The sequence below is a fragment of the Diorhabda sublineata genome, chromosome 2 (assembly GCF_026230105.1).
Source record: "Diorhabda sublineata isolate icDioSubl1.1 chromosome 2, icDioSubl1.1, whole genome shotgun sequence".
In the NCBI taxonomy this organism is placed as follows: Eukaryota; Metazoa; Arthropoda; class Insecta; order Coleoptera; family Chrysomelidae; genus Diorhabda; species Diorhabda sublineata.
This window is the reverse complement of record NC_079475.1, coordinates 10,265,178-10,285,379: the sequence shown is the minus strand read 5'-3', so window position 1 is coordinate 10,285,379 and position 20,202 is coordinate 10,265,178. Positions and strand designations below refer to the sequence as shown.

At 32.1% G+C, this 20,202-nt stretch overlaps 3 protein-coding genes across 6 annotated transcripts; 1 reads left to right on the top strand and 2 right to left on the bottom strand.

The window, feature by feature from the left end:
- Nucleotides 1-4,090: 4,090 nt before the first annotated feature.
- LOC130440731 (phosphorylated adapter RNA export protein) lies at nt 4,091-10,909 on the bottom strand. The gene is made up of 6 exons (XM_056774038.1): nt 10,454-10,909; nt 9,981-10,402; nt 8,387-8,535; nt 8,177-8,268; nt 6,348-6,519; nt 4,091-4,560 (listed from the first exon to the last, which is right to left on the bottom strand). Exons 1-6 carry the CDS (start codon nt 10,487-10,489, stop codon nt 4,277-4,279), a joined length of 1,155 nt encoding a protein of 384 aa, XP_056630016.1. The 5' UTR covers nt 10,490-10,909; the 3' UTR covers nt 4,091-4,276.
- Nucleotides 10,910-11,100: 191 nt separating this feature from the next.
- On the top strand, nt 11,101-18,153 carry LOC130440732 (copper chaperone for superoxide dismutase-like). 4 transcript variants are annotated; one of them, XM_056774040.1, is made up of 3 exons: nt 11,101-11,482; nt 13,557-13,864; nt 18,026-18,153. In XM_056774040.1, exons 1-2 carry the CDS (start codon nt 11,101-11,103, stop codon nt 13,859-13,861), a joined length of 687 nt encoding a protein of 228 aa, XP_056630018.1. In that variant the 3' UTR covers nt 13,862-13,864; nt 18,026-18,153. The 4 variants fall into 4 exon arrangements, with proteins under 4 accessions (XP_056630018.1, XP_056630019.1, XP_056630021.1 ...); XM_056774041.1 differs by lacking the exon at nt 18,026-18,153 and adding an exon at nt 17,521-17,946; XM_056774043.1 differs by lacking the exon at nt 18,026-18,153 and adding an exon at nt 17,060-17,300.
- LOC130440733 (centromere protein X-like) lies at nt 13,859-17,560 on the bottom strand. Its single transcript, XM_056774044.1, has 3 exons — nt 17,358-17,560; nt 16,532-16,726; nt 13,859-15,862 (listed from the first exon to the last, which is right to left on the bottom strand). The coding sequence occupies exons 1-3, from the start codon at nt 17,421-17,423 to the stop codon at nt 15,845-15,847; spliced, it is 279 nt and encodes a 92-aa protein (XP_056630022.1). The 5' UTR covers nt 17,424-17,560; the 3' UTR covers nt 13,859-15,844.
- Nucleotides 18,154-20,202: the final 2,049 nt, after the last annotated feature.

Genomic DNA, 20,202 nt, shown 5'->3' with positions numbered 1-20,202 from the left:
ACCTAAGAAGTTCTTGCTTCAGTTTTTATTACTGAACATTCTACGGGAAAAAATTAAAGAGAAAAGACGCGGAAAGCTATCCAAAGGTGTTTTGTTTTTGCACACAAATCTCATGTTGCCATGTAAAAAATTCGTGTTTTAAGGTTTTAATTACTAGAACACCCCCCTTATTTACCAGATTTGGCTCCGTCCGATTATCATCTCTTTCCTTGACTGAAAAAAAGTTTAAAAGGTCGTAAATTTTCTTCCAACGAGAAGGTAATAAAAGCTGCAGAGGTCTGGTTTGCAGAACAAGAAGAAACATTTTTTATGAAAGGTCTAGAAACGTTGTAGGTTCACTGTAATAAATGTATCCAATTAAGAGGAGAATATGTTGAGTAATAAAATATTTTGATATTGAAATTTTGTTTGGTTCCATAGTAGGCGAAGAATTTTCAATATATCCTTGTAAAAGTGAATAATTTATAAAACAGTAACACAAATTATATACTTTTCTCGCAAATATAAATATACTATGATGTTGTCTTAATACGATATTTTATAAAAACGTAACAAACCAATAATGACTACAACTCACGAAATCAGAGAAGAAAATATCACTCGGATCCCGATGGCACAAGAATAGAAACGGAGTAGGAGGATGACTCTCTACCGGCTGGCTGACTGCACGTTATTGCTGGAAGAGAAGCCTGATAAGTAGGGTGAAAGGGGGGCGCATCACCACACACGATGTTGGCCACACAGTGGACCACCCAACTTACATTACCAGCCCCGGGCCGTTATATGCTGCCATGCAACAAAAAGAGATACGGGCAGATAAATAAAACCATCTGCTGATCTAGTGTTAACTTTAATTATTAATTCAAAGTGAATTGAATTATATAATTATATATATATATATATATATATATATATATATATATATATACAGGGTGACATCAATAGAAATTATTCATAAATTCACAATATTCGGAAAATATGCGAATATCTACAGGGTAAGCCAAGAAGTGAACAACATGCCATTTTCTTAAACAATTCCATCTGCACGGCAGATCTACAAACTAACAATAATGTATCAGCAGTGACATTGACATATGACATCGCCATACTAACATCACACAGACATCCTATAATTGCATCAAATAAATTACAGTTCCATCTTAACAAGAAACTTTAAAGAAAACGAATCGAAAGAGTCCGATCGCAAAGACGACTATAAACAATCAACCTCTACCACAACGCGAAGATGTCAAATATCTTGGCGCGGACTTGGACAAGTGATTAACCTGGTGGAAACACATATTCATCAAATGTAAACAATTGGATTTTAAAACTAAGGAATTTATATTAGCTGATAGGTAGGAAATCCCAATTATCAAACAAAGTAGGTACTAATCTACAAAGCATTCCTCAAGTGCCAAACTTTGTCATAACTCGTGACCTCCATATGCCAACGGTTAAAGCATAAAAACGGAAATAAAAATCCATAAGTTTTGAAAAATAGGTTAAGCCTCCACCCAAACAGGTTGGTATCTAACCTAAAGGTGCAACCAACAGTTCAGCGTAGACTCAAAAAGCGTCTTCCATACGACCTAATTAGAAGTTTCTAACGAGTGTTGATGTATTTCCAATAACCAAACCTAATTGATCTGTATAGCTATATAAGAAAGTAATCAGTGGATTTCTTTTCGAGTATGTCAATTTATATTGTATTGTCACATAATTTGCTTATTGTTATAGATTGCAAATGAAGCGGACAATTAAAAAAAATAATTCCTCCGATATTTGTTAAAGTTAAAATATGTCTTTTCATTTTTGCAAAATGTTCCCTTTACTTACATCCATTGGTCGCATTTAACGGACGTATCGCAGAGCGCTACTGCTACCTATCGGGAACGGTAACGATTAGGAACGTGTTGTGCGTTCGATGTCAATACTATTATGTTTTCTGTGTCTTGTTACTCTATGACAGCTATTTTGGTTGCTTTTATCCAGCTTTCCTTATATTCTTAAGCGAATTCAATCATTTTTTTATAAGAATGGTTACAACTTGACGTTTGATCACAAAACACAGTCCTAGCACGAATTAAAAGCGTTCCGAAGCAAGGAGTCTACTCCAGAATGTGTTGAGTTCGTAGCGTATATGTCTCCGAACGAATCCGCTATGGTTGTACAACAGTTGCACAACGGTTTCGTCCGTTGCTTCCTAATGGATCGATACATTACTTCTGCTACCTATTTATTTCACGTTTTCTTAGATCTATCCACAGAACATACCCAATAAGACGGTAGACTTCATCGAAACTTCAGCAACACAAATTTTGTTCCGCCACTTACCAATCGTGACGCTAGTGTAGTGAAATTGTGTCATTACTGTCAATGTCAATTGTCAAGAGGAATAATCATTTCAAGATGTAAGTCCCCATTGGGATCGTGTACCATAAATCTTAAAAAATACAATGATCCTTAAGTTAGGTAGTTAACGCTTTGTGTCACCCAACCAGATGATTAATAGTTACCATCAGGAGGTGAATCAGGGGATTTAGAAAAAATAGATCAACCATAGACGCTATATTCATCTTAAGACAGATGCCGAAAAGGCCATAGAGTACAATAAAACCGCGTTTATGTGCTTCATAGATTTAACAAAAGCATTTGACAGAGTGAGATTACATGACGTCATTGAGCTACTAAAAAACGAGGGTAAACCAAAGGACAATAGACATCATTCGGGACATGAACAACGGAAATAGCACATATGTAAGAGTAAACAACGAACTCTCCAGTAAAATGCCAGTATCAACAGGGATCAGACAAGGAGACATTACTCTTCAACATTATAATGGACGAAATCATAAAAGAAGTCAAAACGGCAGGCAGAGGATACAGAATAGGAAAACATGAGTTTAAGATAGTTTGCTACGCTGATGACGCGGTTGTGGTATCTGAAGATGAGGATAATCTGCAAAAACTGCTACACAGATTTGAAACAGTTGCAGGAGAATTCAATATGATCATATCGAAACAAAAGACACAATCCTTGACAATAGCGAGAGAACCAAGAAGATGCAAACTGGCAATTTATAATAAAAGTGTAGAACAGGTTATGTCTTTTAAATATTTAGGGGTTAACATCACGAGCAATAGGAACTTGAAACAAGAAGTCAAAACGCAAACAACAGCAGCATCTAGGATATCAGGATTCCTTCGAACCGTGATATGGAGGAATAAATTTTTAAGTATCGAAAGCAAAACACGGATATATAAAACTTGTATCAGACCAGTAATGATATACGCCATAGAAACGAGGGCGGAGACTGCAATTACTAAACGGATTCTTAGAACAACCGAGATGAAGACATTACCCTTAATCACAGGGAAAACACTAAGAGACAGAATAAGAAGCAATGAAATCAGAAGAATGTGTGACGCTCCGGATATAGTGAGATGGGCCAGAACTAGAAGAAGAGCATAGAGAGATCATGTCAATAGAATGAACAACGATCGACTGGCGAAAATCGCAAAGGAAGAGAGACCCAATACAAGTAGACCGCCTGGAAGACCACCAAAGCGCTGGTATGAGAGCTGGTCCACGCAGTCACAACTTAGGCTGCCTCTTTGAAAACACAAGACACAGTCTTAAAATAAGAAGAAGAAGAAGAAGGAGGTGAATCCGTTTACACACAAGAGGTTGTATCTATTTCTGTGGATGATACTTTTAGTAGATACGTTTTCTGCTGCCTCTAATTAACTAAGCCGCTATCCCATTGATCCGAATTTCATATCAAGAATACTTCAGGTTGAATGGAAGTGGATAAATTACAGTTACTGTATAATTGACTTACGTGTTGGAAACTATTTGAGCATGAAAAAACTTTTCCATGTAAGAACCAATCGATATTACAAATTGTTTACTTGTATCCAGAACATATCAACAGCGATATCCTTAGATAAGGCACTTTAAAGATCAATCAATCTCTTTAATTACACAGACCAGTGTCATATTAAAAACAAGGAAGAAAAACTGAAAGACGACAATTTCGTGTGGGGTGTAGTAATGGCGTTGATATAGGAAAAATAAAAAGAAAGATAGAATTTAAATGCTCTGTATTCACTCACAATGGAAACATTTTTGTTGTTATCAGAACAAGTCAGTGAGGTTTTAAATAAGTTGTCTACAGCATTCAGCCGATAATTAAAAAAATTACAGTTCAACTTAAAATCAACATATACACCTCACATGCAATTACATATAAACGATTTCTGATTAATTGATTTAAAACAAGTCCATATCGTCTGCACAGCCAAGATCAAGAAAGTCGTCATCATAAGTGTTCAATTCAGCCCTTGAGGTATCGAGTGAATCATTGGAATTAATTACGGGTGGGGTAGATCCCTCCATACCGTCTCTACTATTTTCGTATCCATCAGTCTCTGGAGTAGGAGGCGGATTCACGAAATCTTGATCGTCAGTTTCCTTTTCTTTTCTTGTTGGATTCTGGGATGCCAACATTTCTGCTCTTGTTAAGAGATCGGGAAACATTTTTTCTCTTGATTTAGCTGAAATAAAGTGATTCATAAACAAAATTAATTTTATTTGTATAAAAGTAAATGGAAAATGCGCTTTTATAGTTAATCAAACTAACTGACGAGAAAATATATATCAGTGCAGTAATAGCGAGGGATATTCAATATTGTTATAATTCCGTATCAGTTTTCATGCGAAATGCAACTGCGTTTTTTTTTAGTTTTTGATTCAACTATATTTTATTCTTTAATTCTATTAATTATAAAAGATTGTGTTTTGATATATAATTGATTTATTGCATCATACATGACCTCGTCTTACGAATTATTTCAATCTAATATTTCAACCAATGTCTGACTGTTATATAATACTCTGCCAGTTTGTTTTTAGGAATCAAGTTATGAATTTATGAAATTATTTTATTATTATCTGTCTTTGACAAATGTGCAAATTTTTAATTTATCTAATCGTTTTGTGGGGAAAATTTAGTCCAAAAATTCCTTTTTATGCTATCCTAGTGATTCAGGACCTCTATAAAATTGGCTGGCCCAAGTCAAATAAATGTACTAAAACTTTACCGTAAATAAAGGACTTTTCGAAAGATTCAAGAAAATGTCTTCCAGGTTTTTCAAACTTGGTGATCCCTATTTGAATAAAAATAATTTTGTGCCTTTTGTTTCACATAACAATTACAAGCAACAAAATTATTTTGATCTAAATAAAAAACTTGGAGACCTTTTTGTTTAATTTTTCAAAAATTATAAATATTTGGTTTGCACTTATTCACGATGAATTTTATACTTCTTTTATTTCGTATTTTTTCTTTGGGAGACGATTGCCCAAATGCGTTGAAACAACTGCTGGTCTTAGAAGATTTTGTCCAAGATCATCCAGGAACATTTGATCACTAGAAACCACTATATATTTTTATATTCTTGCAAATATATGTGGCACCGTAGAAAAACCAAACAGAGTTCTTCAGAAAACTGAATTCTTTGCAACTACGAAATCTTTCAAAGAACAAATTATTGCTAGGAAATAACAATTTTTCGGTTTCCACCTAAGGATGGCCAAGAATCAAGCAGACGTTTTTCAAAATACAGTTTCCGATTTCCAAATGTTTAATAACAACATTTACCATTATTTAGATAAGCAGTTCGACTTCAGCGACGATAACCCGTCTATCTATGACAGAGGATATCTCTTTTGAAGGTCTTTTAGAAGCTGGCACTGCACTTGGTAGGAGAAATGGTGTCGGACGGTGTTCAGAAACTGATGCAGTGTGGATTTCATAAGATGCTAACTTCTAATAACTTTAAATTCAGAGATATTTTGTTTAGTTATAAACAAAATTTTGGCTCGATAAATGCTGCACTAAACCATTTTGTGAGTAAAAATCGAGTCTAAAAATTCTGTTACTTGCTATACTAGTGATTCTGACAAGTATAATGATATTCATTTATGAAATTATTGTATTATCATCTGTATTTGACAATCATGCAAAATTTTTAGTTTATGTTATAGTTTTGTGGGAGAAAATTGTCGTTTTACAACTAAAATTATGTTAGAATTCGTCTATTTTAAGGTGTCAATACTGTAATTGCGTGTATCAAGTTAGTCTTATAACATTATTTTTTGTGTTCACTGTATAATCCAATCTTGCTTTCTAAAGAAATAAAGTTCGATATTACAATTACTACTGATACCACAACAATGATATATACAGGGGAGGCCAATAAAAGCGTGTTAATTTTTCAAAAGTATTATATATAAATTATGATGAGATATCACTAACATACGATAATCAATTTTTACTCACCAATTTCCTGTCGTAGTTTCAAACGTTTTTCTTTTTGTTTTTTCTTAATCAAATTTTTATAGTTCTGTCGTTCTTCCCCAAATATTTCATTTCTTTGATCCGGAGTAATATGGTAATCATGTCTTACCAAAAATAAATAAACACCTCCGGGGGTTCTTCGCCGTGTTTTATTCTATTAACATGTTGTGATAAAAAAAATATGAGATTAGGTAAATATTCATGTTTAAATACGAGGATGGTCCCAGTTGTACCTGCCCCAACAACATGTCTAGGTCGGGCCAGGTCCTTCTAAAACCATCCTCTTATATGGAAACTTAATCTAAAATTGTTTCTTTGTATGTAAATGATATGACTGTTTTCGTAGTGGGATTGTGGCAAAATTAAATACCAATGTGTACTAACCCTAATATATTTCCGGGTCTCGAATATTTATGTATTCATATTCTGGTACTGAAATTACGGTCAAGTACAATATAAAAATGTGTATGAAAATATAACAATGTAATATAGAGTAAACAATTTTTATTATTATACTTTTGAAAGCTCGGAAATATATTAGAGTTAGTACACATTGGTGTTTAATTTTGCCACAATGCCCCTATGAAAACGCTCTTAATCTAGCTGGTAAAAACTTCGTTCCGATTCTATAGCGTTTTCAGTCAATCTTTATTGCACTCGGTCCTCAAGTCCCCTGGTCTGAGATCTCTCGTCGACATTGCCTTGCTTACTCCTTTTATCTAGATCATTTTGGTCTTCCTTGTTTACGCCGTTCCAGTGGGTTCCAATTCATTATTTGTTTTGGTATTCCATACTCACTCATTATCTGGTATGATATGGTTTTGTTAACATTAATCATTTCTCTTATTGTGATATTTGAAATATGTTGGAGCTTTCTGTAGATTTCTGCTTTTTGGCGCCAAAAATCTATTTCTAGTGATAATAGTTATTCTTGACGGTAGCTGCCACGTTTCACGCCCACATATAAGACAACGCTCTTAAAAATTGTGTTAAATATTTGACTGGACCATAGTACCAAGTTAAGTGCTGCAATTTTTTCCTTTTATTATTCATTCTTCTATTTCTAATTCCATTCTGCCACTGCTTGTGATTTTTGTTCCTAAATACATGTATTCTTCATTGACCAGTATTTGTCTTCGGTCTTCAATTTGTAAATCTTCTATTTCTGATCCGATACATACATACTTAGTTTTTTGCATATTGACCTTCCACCCCCATTTTTTTATATTCTGATATTCGTGGAAGAGTCCTAATCGTCCATCGTGTGATCACTTAGTCAGATACCCATTCTGTGACACGATCTCAATGTTTCATCTAAATAGATTTTGAATATAATTGGCGATAGACTGCCGTTTGTTAATCTGGAGGTAGAGAAAAACTGGTTGTTTATTTTATTTTTCGGGGAGGAGTTATCTTAGCTTGAATCAGATTTAAATTAAGAGAAGTCTTTTCAAGTACTTGCTAGGGTTTACTCAAAGAAACGTTGTCGTAGGCTTTTGTTAACGAACGGGTGTTTCTACCTGTTGCCATTTTTTTTACAATGAACCGGTTGAGTTTAAAAATACGGTCTACACAGGATCATCCTGCTCTAAGACAGGCCTGTTTGTATCAATACAAATTTTCAATAAGTAGTGATAATTAAATACGGTTATCTATGAAGAGTTTCATTTTACAGAATATGATCAAAAAAACAAATGCTCTAATTAAAAAATTCAAATTTTTCCTAAACTATAAAAGTTTTTATTTCAAAAATTTAGAGGTCTATAACAAAAAGGATAAAAATGGGTGGGAAGTTCCATCCAATTTCTTACCATAATCAACATACCACCATCAGCTTCAATATCTTTTACTTTATTGAATATATCTATAGCTTTTTGTTTGCCTAATATATTTATCGCTTTCACTGAAAAATTTAATATTAGATAAAATCCTATTTTTTTTATAGCATAAATCTCAGTAAATAATTAAATATAAGGTCTACAATCTACTTCTACATTTGATAATAATTTTAGAATGCATACAAATTAATTCCTCTTTTTCTTCAAATAATTTATTGGCAATGTCTCTGGCTAGATCTTCTGGTTTACCATTTATGTCTATTTTTAAATCTGAAATAATTTTTGCTACACCTTTGATGTCTCTATCACTACTTGTAGATCGACGTATTTGTCTAAAAATATGCAAAATACAAATAGTAAAAATAATAATTAGGTTAGATTGTGTTAGGTTAGACTAGGTTAGGTTAGGGACACACGTTCTGAAATAGCCTATAGAAACATCTAAATTATGGAGGGTACAGATAAGGGCATCTATGTACTAGACAACTTTTAGAATTGTTAGCTATGAATATGAAATATTTGATAATTAAAATCCTTGAAAAAATTCACAGAAAAGTGTATATTTAGTACCTACTAAATGGAAATTTATTAGGTACTAAATATAGTAAAAAATTAAGAAAACTATCATTATCCTCATCTATCTGCTAATAATTAAATTAGAAATAGGATTCCCTTTATGTATTTACTGTGTTAAATAACTGACATTCCACCATTTAGTGGAGTAAAAAAGATATTTTTGAGTTGACGTCAGATAAACCGTGATATTTCTGTGAATTCTAATAAGATTTTTCTACAGTAAGTGTTCTTAAATACAGACTCTTTAACATTCAAATTGGGAACATATTCTTGATATTTTTAGTTTTCTGTGAAATTAAGGATAATAACAATTCAACTAAAAGGCTTGTAATCAAAGTTACTTTGTTTTTTTTAAATTTAGGGGTATGACGACTTTGGGTACACATATTTTTGGTTCGTATCAGTGGTTAACATGTTATGTCAAGTATAAGTATAATGAAGAAAATGTAGTACAAAGTGGACAAAATTGAATTTGGAGAAAAATAAGAGCATGCAAATGTCTCTGTTTGTTTCAAAAAATTGTGTACTTGTAGCAATTGCTACAAAACAGTTCAATGTACAAAGAATTTGGGGAAAATTTCATGGAAAATATCCTGAGTTGGAAAAAATGGGACCTTCCCCAATGTTTCCTCCAGAACCAAAAAAAAATTATTGTATGGATTAAATTTAATGCAAAGAAGTTTCTAAAAACAAAAAATAATTTAATATTGTGTGCTAGGAAACTAGCAGCAGAGTCGAAAATCCATCATGATGCAAAAAATTGGATTGGATGTTAATGTTTTCAGCCATATTTTAACTAAAAGTTTTTGAAAAATAATCTTCTGGTCTTAACACAAGAAAACTTGGCTACAACAAGTAGCACAGGAAAGAGGAAGACAAGGGAAAACAATACAGCAAATGAAGGGAGTAGCCAAGGATTGGAAAAACTGGATAAAAGAATGAAAACTAGAACCCCAATACTCTGATAATAGAAAGGGCATGAAGAGTTCTAGTAGAGAAAAAGATGGTTGCAACTTCAAGTGTACTTTCTTCAAAAGAAAATATTTTCATTAGCCCTAAGTAAATAACATTTATTAAGTAAAATAATAAGTGAAAATCACTGCATTATTAATAATTATTACTTCTAGCTTGTTTAATTTGAGTATAAATATAGTACTCTGTCTAGTTTTACTCAAACTTGGAAATATTATTCAATACATACCTAAAATTAGTGTTTCGATCGTCATGCCTTCTTTTATTATTTGTTCTTTCAACTACTTTAAATTTGTTTTCATAATACTTGTGAGCTATTGTAAAATCATAGGATTCAACATCTCTTGATCTGTCTTTCTGTACAACATCACAGTTATCTAGAGTGGCAGCTAAAGTATCTTCTTGGAGTCGATTGCTCCATATATCGAATTTTTTATGTTTTTGAGATCTCTGTTGAGGTTGTGGTTTTAATCGAATTTTGGGTTTTTTAACCTTTTTTGTGTTGGGATCGGAGTCGCTATCGCTATCAGATTGACGTTCCTCCTCATCACTTTCTGATACTGGATTCGAGGGAAGCCTTGGTAAAGGCTGAGTTTTTGAATAATTTGTAGGACGTTCAAGAGGTGTATATTCATCATCAGAATCGCACAACTAGAATTATTAATTTATTAAAATAGTTAGGAAAACTGACTACATAATTACCTCTCCCTCTTCAAGAACAATGTCATCGTGTTCCATCGCTAATTTTAGTAACGAAACTTGTTGATTATATTAATAAATTTAAGAAAATGTTCTTCAGCAAAACCTAATTGTCTCTAACATTTCATTCTGTCAAAAATTTTTTCTTTCATTCCATTTCCCTCCTTTATCAACAAAACAATTACAGTGTTGTACTATTTCTGTTTTACCACGGGTTCGAAATATTAATCATAGAGGGCTGGATTTTAAAACAAATGAGAAATTATTATTTCCAAACGTCTTATATATGTAAGATAGTTGTCCTAAAAATACCACTATTTTGAATTTCAAATAACGTTTCCGAATAAAAAAAAATTTCCAAAAATTCATTATACTGAAGCTGTAGAGCTTATATATTATTGGTCCTCATACGCAATTACAAGAAGAAGCATAATGCGTCATGCGTCTTGTTTATAATTTACTTGATTCAAAGAATACTTAATAACAGTTTATAATACTTATTAACTTCTATCGTATAAACTACAAAGTAGTTACAATTTACGTACTTTCTATTTTCAGTTATTTTTTTGTCAGAAAACTTTGTCAATAATCTGAATTTATTCTGGAAAAATTAACATTACTAAGTAATTTAAAACATAAATGTCATCAATATGGCTTCGACTACAATAGAATTTGCTGTACAAATGACTTGTAAAAACTGCATAGACACAATAAAATCTCATTTTTCTGATGTCCAAGGTATCAAAGATATACAGTTCTATTTAGAGCAACAGAGGGTAGTTATACAAAGTACACTACCAACATTGAAATTATTACAAATTCTTGAATCCACTGGTAAGAAAGTAGCTATCAAAGGATACGCTGGTGGACAAGCTGCGGTTTCAATATTGGAAGCTGGGAATGAAAGTATTCAAGGGGTTGTTAGATTTATACAACCAACTTCAGATATATGCATAGTTGATGGTACAGTTGATGGCTTGAAAATGGGTACCTATAGAAGTTATATTTATGAGTGTGGAGATATTTCTGCAGGTATATATTATTTTCTATGCTTTTTTGTATGTGCAGTATTTAAAAAAAATACCTAATTCTCAATGTATGATACAAAAAGCAAAGTACTATTGATGAAACAAAAGCATTCCAATAAACTTGAAATAGATCATACACACTGCCAAGCATAAAATTAGAGTAATTTGAAGTTATTTTACATATTTTGGTTTTTTGTTTGGTTGTACCTGTTTGCTTGAATTAGCAAGTTTTTGTTGTTTTGATAAGCATTTGACAAAAAATAGCCCCTCACCATAATTCCTAAAAACCATTATCAGTATTTTATTGTTTCTGTTATTTCTCTGTCTATTGTATAATCAAAGTATTTCAATGAGAAGTAATTGTGTTATTGTGGCGGCTTTAGAAGATGGTCGCAGTTAGTGCCAAATGTCAAGAAACATTGATATAAATCTCTCAAGTCTGCAACGAGTAAAGCAGTGGTACAAAGAAGCTGATTTGCTGAACCAAAGATCTGGTTCAGGACTTTAAGAGCTGGAAATGACACTTTCTCATTTCTAGTGCTTTGAGAAACCCAACGGTCATGCTGGAAACAAAAGTGAGTGGACAGTTAAGAGGCGATTTTATGCTGCTGAATTATCTTCACAAACTAGAGCTACTGTACCGCAGCTTTCCTTTGAATACCAGATTGAATTTTACACGAGAGCACCTTGTTGGACAATAGTGGATTGGAGTGCGCGATGCTCTCTCACAGGCTCAGATAAAAATCAAAGTCATTGTTTATTCATCAAGACAATGCTCAGATTTATTTCTAACTGTCCATTAAAAGGTTTATAGCCAAGTACAATATTCTAATGCTGGACTGCCCACTTTATTCTCTTGATCTTACACTGTGCGGCTTCTACCTCAAATCAAATCTAAAAGGAATAAGATTTGAGTTTGTGGGAGCTGTGAATGAACTGACAGAGACAGACGTCCTGTACTGTTTTAAACAATGGAAGATTCTCATGAAAGGATGTAGTGATTAGAGAAGGGGTATATATTGAGGAGGATGAAAATATCATACCTTTTCAAATGAAGTTTAACCACTTTCAGAAATTTAACTTTATTGTTCCTTTTAAACTGAGTATAAAATACCAAACTGTTTTCTTTTTACACAAAATCAAAAATATGACTGAAGATATGTCTCTGAAAAAAAGATGAAGAAAGTTTCCAGCATACAACAGTTATTGGAAAAACCTGAACTTATCAAGGCGATTTCAGATTTAGATAAGTTGTATTAACTTATTTTAATCCTTGGAGTCTACATTTAAATTATGTGCACTTGTGCAACACTAACAGCTGGTTTCATAATTTCTCCTAACAGGCACTTTAACTAAATGTTTCTTTAGATTAAAGGGCCCTTTAACTTGGATGTTGGATTGAAGTGGTTCCATAATCGATTTGTAATGGTCTCTCAAGTTAAGGCTCCTTCAAGACGTTAAAATGAGATCGGCAATATTCCATCCTTTTCCAATGGGTCGTTAGAAAAAAAAGATAAAACGTAGAAGTGTTATTTTGTCGCTAACATTTCTTTTGGTTCGATCTTTGGTAGTTTTTCAATTCCTTTTTTATTTTGTCGCTAATTTTTCTTTTGACTTGATCTTGGGTGGTGCCCTGTTGTGTTTTGTATTTGCCAATTTCAATTATTCCATTCAATGATTATTTTTATCATTTTTAACCGTATTTACATGATTACAGTAATAGTAATAACACCTAATTTTAACGTTTAAATTATCTTGCAGACATTAGTATGTATTGTCTACTTCTTCAGTCTTCTTGAATTTGGCCTTTTGCCCTTCGGCACCCAGCCAGATTCATACTGTATTCGCGTATTCCCTCTATCGAGACCATAAAATAAGAAAAAGGAGCATTTCAAAACATGTAGTTATTTTTTAGTACATGTGTGAAATAGGCTACTTTCTTAGGTGTAAAAATGAGTATGCAATCAATCATTTTCATAAGTGGTCGTAGGAAAAAAACGTTATATAAGGTATGAATAAAATTCCCAAATTTCTGCAAATTCTAAAATCCTGAACTTGATTTGCAAACGTTGTTTCAGGTTGTGAAAACGTTGGTAACATTTTCAATCCAACAAATAGTCCAGAGGGACATTCTTATGGATATTTGGACAAAATAATCAGCGATGACAACAAAAGAGCAACATTTCGTTTTGAAAATAATGTTATTAAAGTATCAGATTTAATTGGTAGATCCTTTGTAATCACTGAAGAATCGGATAATACTAAAAAAATTGTTTGTGGTGTTATCGCGCGCTCGGCTGGTCTTTTCCAAAACCCCAAATTAATCTGCGCGTGTGATGGGACAACAGTATGGGATGAGGCATCGAAAAAATCTGCATTGTAGAATGTTAGCATTTATTTATTTTTTATCTAAGATACAGAGTCATTCCAAATTAAATTTTCTTTAAATTTGGTTCAGACCTTAAAAGCCTATAGTTTTTAACATTTTAAGCAAATTAACGTGCAATGCAATGCAAGACGTAATATTTCCTGATCAAAAGCTTGTGCAGATGAAGTTCAGTTGATTGTTTTATGCAAGATCTTGCACTTGCAGTATTATCGGTTTAGGCCGCTTAACATGATGCAAGACATTGCATGCAATTCCTTGCAAGTCTCTTACCATTGCATCATGGTTGCCACTAATCAAAATTTCAAAAGTAAAAGTAAGCAATTTCCTAACCTCAAACACCGGCAATAATTATATCTGTCTCTGCCTTACTTTTGGAGTCTGATGGACATTTTAGCTAGAGAGTTAGTCGATAAAACATAGAAAAATTAGTTGGGAATGGATGAAGAAACATTTAAAAAACTCCCGAGAAAAATGAAACTTAATATCAGCAAATTAGAAACTCATTTGCGCATACTTTTGATCAAGAAATATTGCGTGCATTGCAAGTTGTCTTGCATCATGTCAAGCGACCTTTAGATGTCATTTTATTGCATGCAAATTGCAATTCTAGGGAAAAATTTAGTTAAGAAGAATAAACAGATTGTAAAACTTAGCATTATTCAAATTCCTTAAACTAGGTACAAAATATTAAATGAAATTTGAGGTTAGGAATGTTCTGTCCATCATATTCCAAAAGAAAAGTAGCAGACGATATAATTTTTGCTGCTAATAATGCACTGACCACTTTTTTCTTGGTGACTTTACCTAGTTTAGTTATTTTCATTTTTTAACCGCACACAAATATTAAATCAAATATTTCTCTATGTAATATATTCACATTGCAATTTCTTGGATGTTGTCTTAAATCATGTCAAGCGGCCTCTTGAAGCAAATTGGGGATAGTCTCATATTAATTTCACTTCTTTTTCCAGTAACCACAGATTGAGTTCCTTGAGCGTGAACCCATATAATAGTTATAATTATGGAAGTATTTTGATTTCTTCATAATTGATTTATGTGATTTACATCTAGGACTAAAGAATGTATGGTTTAAGCAAATTTTATGGAATTTACGGTAGATAAGGAGTCTGTGCATATTGCTATACATGAATTTGTATGCTGTTGCTGAATGAATATAATTAAATCAACACAATGAAGGGGTAAGAACCAAAAGGGTCTAAGCAACAATATTTTACTTTGGAGATATTAGAAGTCAAATCTATGTTAACATTTCCACACTTTACCTGATGAACTGTCGAAATTTACACTTAATTCGTTTTTTTAAATTGTTACTTAGACCATTTTGGTTCTGAAATCACAAGCCCCTAGTAAAATATCTGATACCTTTTGAAACCTTATCTAATTGTGCAGATGGCAGTTTTCGATTTAATTTAGATTTTGTATTGATATGGAAACATTTAAATTGTTATTATACCTGATAGCTATTGCAACTACTCTCAATACATGAGCCTAGTTCAAACCCACCGCTTTGAAAATACATCCCTCAAAGAACGATGCATTCCAGGAAGACTTTTTATCATATCATGGGGTTATCAATTTTATTTGCTGCTTCCTCACTCTTAATCATACCTCTGTGAGATTAGCGGATTATCCAATATAGGTTTTTCTTTTTCTAACCTCAAAGTTAATAAAATAACTTATAGAATTGTTAATATTGTTATTAAATAAACATAAAAAAACCTAAATGAATTTTTGAGTCAAGTAATAATGCCATGACTAAAAAGGTTAAGTTTTTTATATAAAATATTCAAATATACATAAAATCTTGATATTTAAAAAAAATAGCAGATTATAAAAGATAATAAATATATTATTTCAATAATACAAACATTGTGGTAATTACTAGTTTTAATCTAAAGCTATTGGATTTTTACACCATACCAGAAATAGATCAAAATAGATAGTTCAAGATCCCCCTTATGGAAAATCCAATATCTAAAATAAAAAAAAATTATAATATTTTTATTTCTCTTTTTACATAACTTGAACTCGATAAAAAATTTATATTCTAACAAAAAGTTGAAATAATATTGAAACTGTTGTTTCGATGTGTACGTTTAGTACTGCTAATGAACCAAGAGATAGCACTGAATCGAGAACTCAAGTTGGTTATCTAAAGATGGTGATTGATCTGGGGTTTGGATATATTTGAATTGAACTAATTCTATACTGACGTCACAACTGAAAATCAATGAGAATAGTTTTCTTATGATGTTCAAAATTTGAAATTTTTTGCGATTTTCAATTAAATATTTAGATATTTTTTCACTTTAAATTAAATATTCTACTTTCTGACATTATTAAATATCAAGAACTTTTTAAAAAATGCATGTACCCTATTCAGTTCATATTAACTGTAGTGTGATTAGACCTTGAATGTTGAGAGCCGGCAACAAGGTCGAGGGTGGACAGCCTGTGAAACAAAGACAAACTGTCAACAGTTGCATGAGAGATGGAGATTAGGAATGACCGGCAGTAAACTTATAATTCATAATTCAATTGTACATAGTGTAAAAAGAGCAAAACTGAAACATTTGATTCATTAATTACATAACCAACAAATGTAACATTAACCAAATTATATTTTTTATAATAATCACTTACAAGCTGGGGTAGAATTGTTTCCATGTGTTCTATAGTAACTTTCGATCGAAATTCCATTTTTGCCTGTTTAATAGATCTAATTAAGGCTTCTGTTACTAAAACTTTAGCTATTTCTGAAACTAGTTCAATTGATTCGTTCGTTATTTTATTTTTTGGATTTGAAAACTTAGTTTTGATAGCTTCTTTTACAATAGCCTATGAATAGATGGAAAAAAATTAATATTTTATCAGAACAATGCAATTCTCACCGCCACTATTAAAAAGCGGACTATCATAACTTGTATTATTGATTGCATACAAATAGTTCTCTCGGATGATCTATAATACATGTTTTATTATTAACTTTTAGGTTTTGATTGTTCAATCTGTGGAACCTTGTCGTTTTTCCAGATATTCATGATAAGATGAACAAACTTCATATTTTTTTCCACACCTACACAATTCAACAATTTTTTTTATTATTTTCCAAAAGAACTCGATTTTCCCCCGAATTGTTCTCTTCCTTAATATAGAATTTAATTATTTCAGACTAACACATGGAAAATAATTTTGAAACATATAGAAATGACAAGGATATCCACAAATGAAAATAACACAATACTCCACAGAGTTTACAGTTTTGGCGAGAAAATCACGTTGATTCTGACTCACTCAAAACACTTGTCTTATCAAAATGTGAACCTTCTTAGGAAATAATTTCTTATATTTATAAATGCAAAAAATTGTTGACCAAGTATAATGAATTTTATAAGAATAAAGTGAACAAAAATACATTGTTTTATTCAAAAATAGCATAAATTGTGTTAGAGAACAGATTATTACTTACATGATTAAATGATACATCAATCTCTAGAGGAGCAGAATTTTTCACTTCATCAGTTATTTCCGCCATTGATTTTTTTATTCATCATCATGTTTTAATTAAATACGGTTTATTTGTATTATTAAAATTTCAATGAAAATTAATCAGTATATGTTTAATCTTTCAGAAACAACTAAATATGTTTTTTATTGGTTCTACTCATCTTCGGTTATTGGACTGCAATGGCCTTTTACTAATTTGTTAAGCAGAATATGTTTCATTTGATAATTGAGATTGTGGGTACGTAAAACTTCAAACACGTCATGCTCCTGATCGATATTTATAAGTTAATTACTCCTCAAGTGCCAGATAAAGTATTAGGTTTCAAAATTGTGCTTTAAACACAAACTGAAGAATAGTAGAATTTGTGTTTTTGAAGTAGAACCACAAATCTGCTCAAAAAAATATTCCCTTATGGTATTGGTTGCTGAAATGAGTATTATTTAATAAAGAAGACTATATATAAAAGAACCTAAGCTCAGGGGCGTCGAACCCATAGGTTTTTTGGACAAAATATTTGAAAAATTATAAAGCAAATATAATCAACTATGAATTTGTTATTGCAATGAAACTAGTGAAATAATTTTCAATATCTCTCTCCCGAATTGGTATTAAATGAGAATATTTTCCAGCCTGACGGTGTTATGATTCAACCCTCAGTTCCAGATGATGAAGTAAAGAATATTTTCCCATATGTGAATGTAATAATATTTCCTTCAGGAAGACAAATGTTCAAAATTAAAAATATGTTGTATTTCTTACAGTTATTATGTGCTCGAAGTTTAATGAATAAATTGATCAAATGTCCGAATATTATTTAAAATCATAACCTTACAGCTTGTAAAGCTACCCATGATGTAAAGACTACAATGTGTGCTATTGCGCACCAGCTGGGAAGCAGCCAATGAGAATTCGCTCCCAAAACGACGCGCCAATTTGGGAACGAATTCTCAATGGCTCTTTAGAGATGCGCTGAACGAGTCGAAAATGAGCCCTTACATCATGAAGCTACCTTCAACAAAAAAATAACTACTTTGAAAATATCACAGAGCAAGACTATATATTAACCATAGATAGCGAATAATTCGCTAATATCAGCGATCACTCCTTCGACAAGTGATGATGTCTGTCTTAGGACCGACTCTGTGGGACATTATGTATGATGGTTTTCTGAGAGTAAAAACATCCAAAAGAGTTGACCTTCTAGCATTTGCTGATAACCTTGATAACTATGTTGGAGGTGACAACCAAAAGATTGAGATACGGAAATTTCTGTGGGGATTTCCATCTACGTATTTATCTCATAGAGATATTACCATAGAGTAGGCATGCCTACAAGTGAGAGCGTCTCGCGAATGAAAAGAGAATCATTTATGTATTTCTATCTCTTTCTTTTGTTGCGTACTGCGCATGCATGTCTCTGATTCAACGGGCAATGGTAAAGTGCGTGCACGAAATCTAATCAACGCGCATGCGCCATTAGACAGAGACAGCAATACATAAATTATTCTCTCTCTCTTTCTATCGGCCAGACGCTCCCACTTGTATGGGCGCCTATAGCATGCCTACTCTATCTGTAATATCTCTATGATTTATCTAACCGAGGAACGAAATATGAGTTTTGAAAAATGGAAAGACGCAACTTTATTTTGAAATCAAGTCATTACTCTGGACACAAATAAGCAAATTGCGTCACTTATTCTACATGCAAAAACTCCAAAAAATATTCATATTTACTTTAGATTTTTAGCACTAGCAGCGCTATCTGTGTACAGAAGCTTGTAATTAATTAATTAATTTTACTAGAAAACATTCTTTGTTAAGTGCTTAGTTCTCTTTGTGTCCAATAGAAAATTATATTGATATACAGGGTGTGTCAATCTCACTTAAAAGTTCAGTATTAGGGTTATTTCAATACATTTCAAAAACATTTATTTATTAGATGTTTTTGAGGTCCATATTTTGAAATTATCTCTAGCGAGCGAAACATAATTTTTAAATAATGAGAATAAGGTTTTTTTGAGTCCTTTGAGAGGTGTTTACAAGTTTATATGAGAATCGTAGGTAAATAAAAGAACGCTCTGTAGCATATATTGTGTGTTAAAGAAAAATAATTTACTTAACTGACTTTCTTAATAAGATGCAATATCCTCTAGTCGATTAAATTGTAATTATTTGTTAGTAAGCCAAAAATCGAAATCGCTATGACAAGTGGTAGATGATTGTTAGATAAATAACAAAAAAACAATGTTTCTTCAATTTTTATAACAAATAATTCAAACTACATATTTTGACGTTTCTAATTGGTACTGCTAAATAATTTAATTCATATAAACGTACGTTGAAATTTTCCAATATTGTAAGTCAATTAAATTTTTCTTCATCAATTGTTCTAAAATTTATGCTGAGAAATTGATATTTTCTACAAAAATTGAATGTAACACTATTTCACTATGATATCCGAGGTAAATCCACAAAGAAAGTTCCGTTTGGTTAAAAAAAACATAGATACATGTACAGGTCAGAAAACATATTTTTTATACTGTTAACGTAATTTTCTATGTAGTTTCCAACATTTTGTAGATACTTGTCATGCCGTAGCACAAGTTTTTGTGAGACTTCTTTATAGAAGGTTGCCGCATGTGTTTGCAACCATGTTGTAACATGTTTATTCAGTTCGTCGTCAAAGTTGAAGGAAAGATTTTAGTTGAAAGAAAAGATGAATGTCTGTAAGAGCGAGGTCCGAGCTGTACTGAGGATGATCAAACACACATCAGCCAAATTCTTGGAGCAGTTTTTATGTCACGTC